The 8357-nt window shown below is 45.0% G+C and overlaps 1 protein-coding gene across 2 annotated transcripts in view; it reads left to right on the top strand.

Annotated features, from left to right (window-relative positions):
- tbxas1 (thromboxane A synthase 1 (platelet)) overlaps nt 1–8357 on the top strand; it is a 157983-nt gene that overhangs the window by 134204 nt on the left and 15422 nt on the right. For both annotated transcript variants that reach the window (XM_043708955.1, XM_043708954.1), the window contains one exon: nt 3911–4048. In XM_043708955.1, the coding sequence (XP_043564890.1) occupies nt 3911–4048 (138 nt within the window). The remainder of the gene's footprint in view (nt 1–3910; nt 4049–8357) is intronic.

The following is an 8357-nucleotide window of genomic DNA, read 5'->3' as shown; positions in this document are numbered from 1 at the left end:
CCTTTTCCCGAAGGGTCTCAAGGACACTATGTGCTGACCACTTCCTGATGGACTTGTGGTCAAAGGTGTTTTTCTTCATAAATTTCTCCACAAAGGACAGGTGATACGGAACGGTCCAACTACTCGGAGCGTTCCGCGGCAGCGAGGCCAGGCCCATCCTTCACAACACTGGGGACAGGTAGAACCTCAGTACGTAGTGACACTTGGTGTTTGCGTACCGGGGATCCACGCACAGCTTGATGTAGCCACACACAAAGGTGGCCATCAGGGTGAGGGTGGCATTGGGTGTATTTTTTCCCCCGTTGCCCAGATCTTTGTACAGCGAGTCCCTTCGGACCCGGTCCATCTTTGATCTCCATATAAACTGGAAGATGGCCCGAGTGACTGCAGCGGCACAGGTTCTGGGAATAGGCCAGACCTGTGCCACGTATAACAGCAATGACAGTGCCTCGCACCAGATTTTTTCCCACGATGGACAGCGACCGTAGCTTCCATCTGCCCAGTTTCTGTCTCACTTTCCTGATATGCTCCTCCAGTGGACCCAACGTTACAGATATCAGTCTTCAGCCAATTCGATTCACTGCACATGATACCAAGAAGCAGTTGGAGATACTGGATACTGCCAAGGCCACGGGACCTGACAACATTCCAGCAATAATACTGAAGACCTGTGCTCCAGAATGTGCCGCTCCCCTAGCCAAGCTGTTCCAGTACAATTATAACGCTGGTATCTACCCTTCAATATGGAAAATTGCCCAAGTATGTCTCGTACATAAAAGGCAGGACAAATCCAACCCAGCTAATTACCACCCCATCAGTCTACTGTTGATCATCAGTAAAGTGACAGCCCTTGACATCAAGGCTGCATTCGACTGAGTGTGGCATCAAGAAACCCTAGCAAAACTGGAATCAGTGGGTATTGGGGGCAAACTCTTTGATAGTTGGAGTCATACCTGATGCATAGGAAGATGGTCGTGGTTGTTTGAGGTCAGTCATCTCAGTTCCAGGACATCTCTGCAGGAGTTCCTCAGGGTAGTGTCTTAGGCCCAACCATCTTCAGCTGCTTCATCGATGACCTTTCCTTCATCATAAGGTCAGAAATGGGGATGTTCACCGATGATTGCACAATGTTCAGCACTATTTGTGACTCCTCAGATACTGAAGCAGTCCATGTACAAATGCAACAAGATCTGGACAATATCCAGGCTTGGGCTGACAATTGGCAAGTTACAGTCGCACCATAGAAATACCAGGCTACGACCATCATGAATAAGAGACAATCTAACCACCGCCCTTTGGCATTCAAGGATGTTACCATCACTCAATTCCCCACTATCAACAACCTGGGCATTATCATTAACCAGAAACTCAACTGCACTAACCACATAAACACAGTGGCTACAAGAGTAGGATAGAAGCCAGCAATACTGCGACGAGTAACTCACCTCAATACTTCTCAAAGCCTGTCCACCATCTACAGACACAAGTCAGGAATATGATAGAATACCTCCCACTTACCTGGATGAGTACAGCCCCACCAACACTCAAGAAGCTTGACACCATCCAGGAGAAAGCAGCTCACTTGATTGGCACTACATCCACAAATATCTACTCCCTCCACTCAGTAGCGGCAGTGTGTACTATCTATAAGATGCACTGCAGAAATTCACCAAAGATCCTCAGACAGCATCTTCCAAATCCATGACCACTTCCATCTAGAAGGACGAGGGCAGCAGATGAATAGGAATACCACTATCTTCAAGTTCCCCTCCAAGCCACTCACCATTCTGACTTGAAAATATATTGCCATTCCTTCACTATCGCTGGGTCAAAGTCCTGGAATTCCTTCCCTAAGGGCATTGTGGGTCAACCTACAGTTAGTGGACTGCAGCAGTTCAAGAAGGCAGCTCACCACCTTCTCAAGGGGCAACTAGGGATGGGCAATAAATGCTAGGCCCAGCCAGTGACACCCACATCCCAAAAATTAATTTTAAAAAATCTTTAATTAAACTTCTCTGCTCGAAGGAGAATAATCCCAGTTTTGCTCATCTTTTTATCCATTGAAGCCTTTCATAAAGTACAATTAGAGATTGAGAGCTTGGTTTCTAATCATCCCGTAGCAGCAAGCAATGTAGTGCAGGATTACTCCACTATTATTGTGTTGCCAACCAGAAGGGTCGAGATTGATTTTTGACGCGTGCTAAGCTGAGCTGTGCAAATATACGCTTTTCAGAGCCTTTTGCCATAAGGAAGTGGGAGTATGGGGGAAAGAAATTCAGCAAAGTTTTCCACTCCTGGTTGTGATCGAGTAACTTGCCTGCATGAGTGCAGCTCCAACAGAGCTCAAGAAGCTTGACGCCGTCCAGCATAAAGCAACACACTTGATTGCCTCTACATCCACAAAAATCCACTCTCTCAACCATCAATACTCAGTAGCAGCATAGAACACAGAACATTACAGCACAGTGCAGGGTCTTTGGCGCTCTGTGGAACCAATCTGGAGCCCATCTAACCTACACTATTCCATTCTCGTCCATATGCCTAGCCAATGACCATTTAAATGTCTGCAAAGCTGGCGAGTCTACAACTGTTGCAGGCAATGCGTTCCCTGCCCCATTACTCTCTGAGTAAAGAAACTGCCTCTGACATCTGTCCTGTATCTATCACCCCTCAGTTTGAAGCTATGTCCTCTCGTGCTAGCCACCACCATCCCAGAAAATAGGCTCTCACTGTCCACCCTATCTAACCCTCTGATTATATGTCTCAACTAAGTCACCTCTCAACTTCCTTCTCTCAAACGAAAACAGCCTCAAGTCCCTCAACCTTTCCTCATAAGACCTTCCTTCCATACCAGACAACAGCCTAGTAAATCTCCTCTGAACCCTTTCCAAAGCTTCCACATCCTTCCTATAATGCGGTGACCACAGCTGTACGCAATACTCCAAATGTGGCCTCACTAGAGTTTTGTACAGCTGCAGCATGATCTCATGGTTTCGAAACTCAATCCCTCTACAACAAAAGCTAACATACTGTATGCCTTCTTAACAACCCTATCAATCTGGGTGGCAACTTTCAAGGATCTGTGTACCAAGAGACCGAGATCTGTCTGCTCATCTACACTACGAAGAATCCTACCATTAGCCCAGCACTCTGTATTTCTGTTACTCCTTCCAAAGTGAATCACCTCACACTTTTCTGCATTAAATTTCATTTGCCACCTCTCAGTCCAGCTTTGCAGTTACCTATGTCCCTCTGTAACCTACAACATCCTTAGGCACTATCCACAATTGTACCGACCTTAGTGTCATCTGCAAATTTACTAAGCCATCCTCTACGTCCTCTTCCAGGTCATTTATAAAAATGACAAACAGCAGTGGACCCAAAACAGGTGTGTACTGTCTACAAGGTGCACTACAGAAATTCACTAAAGATTCTCAGACAGCATCTTCCAAACCCACAACCACTTCTGTGTGAAGGAACAAGGGCAGCAGATTCATTGGAACACCACCAACTTCAAGTTCCCCTCCAACCCACTCACTATCCTGATTTGGAAATATATCGCCATTCCTTCACTATCGCTGGGTCAAAATCCTGGAATTCCCTCTCTAATGGCATTGTGGGTCAACCCACAGCAGGTGGACTGCAGCAGTTGAAGAAGGCAGCTCTACACCACCTCCTCAAGAGTAACTAGAGATGGGCAATAAATTCTGGCCAGCCAGAAATGCCCACATCTCACTAATGAATAAAAAGAAACCTTCGTTAGAATGTGTCTGTGAAGGACATATGGTGCTCGTATACCCACACTAGAATACGGTACCTTCAGGGAAAGAGAGGACTGACTGTTGTATACATAGTTACTAACTGTAAAGATCAGAGATAAAATAACCAGCACTTGTGTTGCTTGCTGCAGGTTTGGTCGCTGGTGTGAAAAAGATTGTTTGGTGAATGGACAGTTCATTCCCGCGGGGATAACTGTCGAAGTTCCGGTTGGTGTCCTCCACTATGACCCTAAATACTGGCCAGAACCAGAGAAATTTAAACCAGAGAGGTGGGTAGCAACCAATGTATTGCTTGTAAAGCAATGTATGATGCTTCACAGGAGTATTAAAGCAGGCAACCAAACACTTGGTCAAAGAAACCAAGGAGTTAAACAGCAATTTCCGCACTGAAAATTGACCTTTACTGGACCAGCAACAAGAAAAAGTATGTGCATGGTAAGTTAAGCTGCGTACATAAAGGCATATATGCCACTCACTTTCATCATCTGTTCATTGTCCTAAGGAGGACAAAATGTATCACTCAAAATGTATTGAACTGAAAAGGATTTTGACCTCTATTGCTGCCATTCCATTAGTTTCCTTGCTGAAGCTTGCCAGCCAGTCAACAGTGATTGCTGGCACCCAAACTAAGATGCTGCCGAAATAGGTGGGAAGGCAAATCGTAGGGATAACAGAGTCTGGCAAGGCATATACTGGGATTAATCCAGTGAGCAAAAAAACTTGACAGATGGAAAATAACAAAAGCTGAATATTATTTAATGGAGAAAGAATGCAGAAGGCTACACGCTGAAAGATTTGGAACCCCTCATGCTTAAATCACAAAAAGCTATCATACAGATCCAGCAGATAATAGGGAAGATATCTTTCCTATAATGTAGTAATTGGAATTCCAGTTATGGCCGAACGAACGTTTTATACAGTTCCAGCATAATGTCACTTTCATCTATCTGTACCTTGGCTAATAAAGACATATGTCTACATGTCTTTTTAATTACCTTATCTACTTGCCCTGCTACCTTCAGGGATATGTGCCTGTGCACACTATGGTCCCTCGGATCTTCAGTACTTTCCACAATCCTACTATACCTTGTCGGCTCAGCCTGTCTGATGAGTGCATTACCTCTCACTTCTCCAGGTTAAGTAACGTGCCTCTGCTCTGCAAAGCTTAACATATGCTTTTCTGATCAGAGTTTTACAACTTGCACACCATAGATCTTGTTGCATTTTCTCTAACAGTGGTATAAGGCAGATTATACTTAACGACTTTAATATTAGGTCAAATGAACATATCATTCACTCATCAACATGGATAGTGTAAAATTTAATTTGTGAACCAAAAAGTTAAGAACAGTAAACCAACTTGCTAGACATTTCCTTGACGTCAGCAAGGGGCTGCTTGGATGGTGAGGAACTGTGTTGAACAAACAAACTGGACATTATGGAATTGGGTGGCAATAAGCTTGTCTCTAGCTTCTTGGGTTTTTGAAATATTGTTCATTCTTCCTGCCAGAGAGAATTGTCCTGATTAATCTCCTGACCCTCAGTCTCATCTCACCCTAGGATTGCTTTTGGTCCCTAGTTTCATCTGTATCCAGGACATTTCCCCCTCTACTTTGTGGCAAGAATTGTGCAGGCTACAGCATACTCCAGTGATGTAGGACAGCTCTGTGTGCTGTACTGCGAAACCCCATGAGAGCAGACTTGGCATTGAAGCCTCACCGTCAGGAGATTCTATAGTCATGGTGAAAACATGAACAGCATTGTAGCTTAGTACTGCATCCGCCTTACAGGTGTCACGAGCCGGGTTTAGAGAACTTGTGTCCAACCAGCCATCCCTGGCTAGATCAAGGACCTTAGAGAGAGGCAGGTATCTGCAAGTCCTCCAGTTCATGCAAGTCATGGCACCCCCGTGGATAACTGGTACAAATCAGAGTTTAATGTCGGCTAGGCAAAGCTTAACATATGCTTTTCTGATCAGAGTTTTAAAACTTGCACACCATATATGCAAAATCTTCAAGTTTTCATCCAATTACCATCAATCAACATATAATCATCCCCTAATTCCATTTGTCTTAGACATCCTGCCAGGTTTTACCAGATAATATCTGAAACTTGGCCTCCATAACCACAAATTATTTGAACGTTCAGGGAATGAGGCAATTGTAATGATAATTCCACAGGCTGGAGAGAGAGCGCTCCCAAAGCAACATGGATACAGTTGTTTGTACCCTGCACTTGGGGTAAGTGAGAATCCTAATGTTTGATTCTCTTCATTGAGGTAATAGGTATAATAGGTAAAGAAGAGGTATGCTCTGCTGAAAGTGGGATAAGTAAAATCCTGGGTTCATTATTGGGAGATATCACACACATCCCCAATGGCTCCCTCAAAGATAACTGCTAGCATAAAATAAAGGCTACCTTGACAGTAGGTAGAATGGGGTTGCCACTTAGTCTTTGTGAGCATCAGTTCAGCTGAGATAATACAGTCTAGGTTAGAGTGCTGCTGGAAAAGCACAGCAGGTCAGGCAGCATCCGAGGAGCAGGAAGATTGACGTTTTGGGCAAAAGCCTGCCTGAGATAATACAGTGGACATTCTTAATTTTCTGTGGCATTGCCATCCCCAAATTTGCAAATAACTGCAGGGAAACCTATAAACCCTGGTTCTCACTTTCCTCTGTACCTCCTTGATGGATCTTCATCTGTTGCTTCTCCCTCTAAAGGCTATATAGCTGTCACTGCTGCCTGGTCTAGCTGGGATTGTTAAAGCTGTAGTCTCTGCTGCCTCCTTCTGTATTTCCTTCTTAGTAGGAGTCAGACACAGAAAAGGCAGGTACAGGTTGGGACATTTCAGAAGATGATTTGTGAGGAAAGTGTTATTGAAGGGATGTCTGAATCCTCATATCCTTGACCATCAAATGAACTGTAATGTACTCACACAATGTGGCTTCTCAAGAAAGGTATTCCTCAATAAGAACCTCTGAGGTTTGTAACCTCCTTAAAAGCACTGTGGACAATGAAAACATCTCTGTTCCATCGGAAGCAGGCTCTTGCCATTTAGTCCCCATGAAACATACCTGCCATAAACCTCCCTTTCATGTCTTAGCCCAGGTCCTTACAAAGTTACTTTTCTCGTATGGCAATTGCTATGCATTGCCCTCTCATACTTAATATAAATTGTCATGCCCAACTAAGAGCATCCGTTTCAGCTTTTTAAGTTTCTTATTACAATAAGATTTGTTGAGCTTATATCACAAGGTAGTAATTTGTAGACACAGTGGAATGCTTATGATTGCTTGGGCCTGTAATTTTTTCTGTGCATTGTTTGACAATTACTGGCTTGCAGATGAAGAACAAGTCAATATGGATTTAGTAAGGGAAGGTCATGCCTGACAAACCTGTTAAAATTCTTTGAAGAGGTAACAAGTAGATTAGACCAGGGAAACCCAGTGGATGTTATCTATCTAAACTTCCAAAAAGGCTTTTGATAAGGTGTCTCACGGAGAAGGCCCATGGTGTTCAAGGTGAGCTACTGGCATCGATTGAGGATCGGCTGTCTGACAGAAGGCAGAGTGTTGGGATAAAAGGTTCTTTTTCGGACAAGTGATGTCTCACAGGGTTCAGTGTTGGAGCGGCAGCTGTTCACTTTATATAAAGTAATGATCTGGATGAAGGGACTGGGGCATTCTGGCGGAGTTTGCCAATGATATGAAGTTAGGTGGACAGGCAGGTAGTACTGAGGAGGTGGGGAGGCTGCAGAAAGATTTAGACAGTTTAGGAGAGTGGTCCAGGAAATGGCTGATGAAATTCAACATGGGCAAATGCGAGGTCTTGCACTTTGGAAAAAAGAATACAGACATGGATTATTTTCTAAACGGTGAGAAAATTCATAAAGCCAAGTACAAAGGGATCTGGGAGTGCTAGTCCAGGATTCTCTCAAGGTTGGGTCAGTAGTTAAGAAAGCAAATGTTGTCATTTATCTCAAGAGCTGAAAAATGTGTTGCTGGAAAAGCGCAGCAGGTCAGGCAACTTCCAAGGAGCAGGAGAATCAGCATTTCGGGCATAAGCCCTTCTTCAGAAATGAGGAGGGTGTGCCATGCAGGCTAAGATAAAAGGTAGGGAGGAGGGACTTGGGGGAGGGGTATTGGGAATGCGATAGGTGGAAGGAGGTTAAGGTGAGGGTGATAGGCCGGAGTGGGGGTGGAGGGGGTGGGGCCAGAGAGGTCGGGAAGAAGATTGCAGGTCAAGAAGGCGGTGCTGAGTCCGAGGTTGGGACTGAGATAAGGTGGGGGGAGGGGAAATGAGATGGCTGGAGAAATCTGCATTGATCCCTTGTGGTTGGAGGGTTCCTAGGCGGAAGGTGAGGCGCTCTTCTTCCAGGCGCGTGTTGCCATTGTCTGGCGATGGAGGAGGCCAAGGACCTGCATGTCCTTGGCGGAGTGGGAGGGGGAGTTAAAGTGTTCAGCCACAGGGCGATTGGGTTGGTTGGTGCCGGTGTCCCAGAGGTGTTCTCTGAAACATTCCGCAAGTACATCGTACCATCCTTCGTCATTTCCGCCACCTCCAGACAGACCCCACCAC

The sequence above is a fragment of the Chiloscyllium plagiosum genome, chromosome 19 (genome assembly GCF_004010195.1).
Source record: "Chiloscyllium plagiosum isolate BGI_BamShark_2017 chromosome 19, ASM401019v2, whole genome shotgun sequence".
Classification (NCBI taxonomy): Eukaryota; Metazoa; Chordata; class Chondrichthyes; order Orectolobiformes; family Hemiscylliidae; genus Chiloscyllium; species Chiloscyllium plagiosum.
The sequence above is the reverse complement of the archived record's forward strand: the minus strand, read 5'-3'. Positions and strand labels throughout refer to the sequence as shown.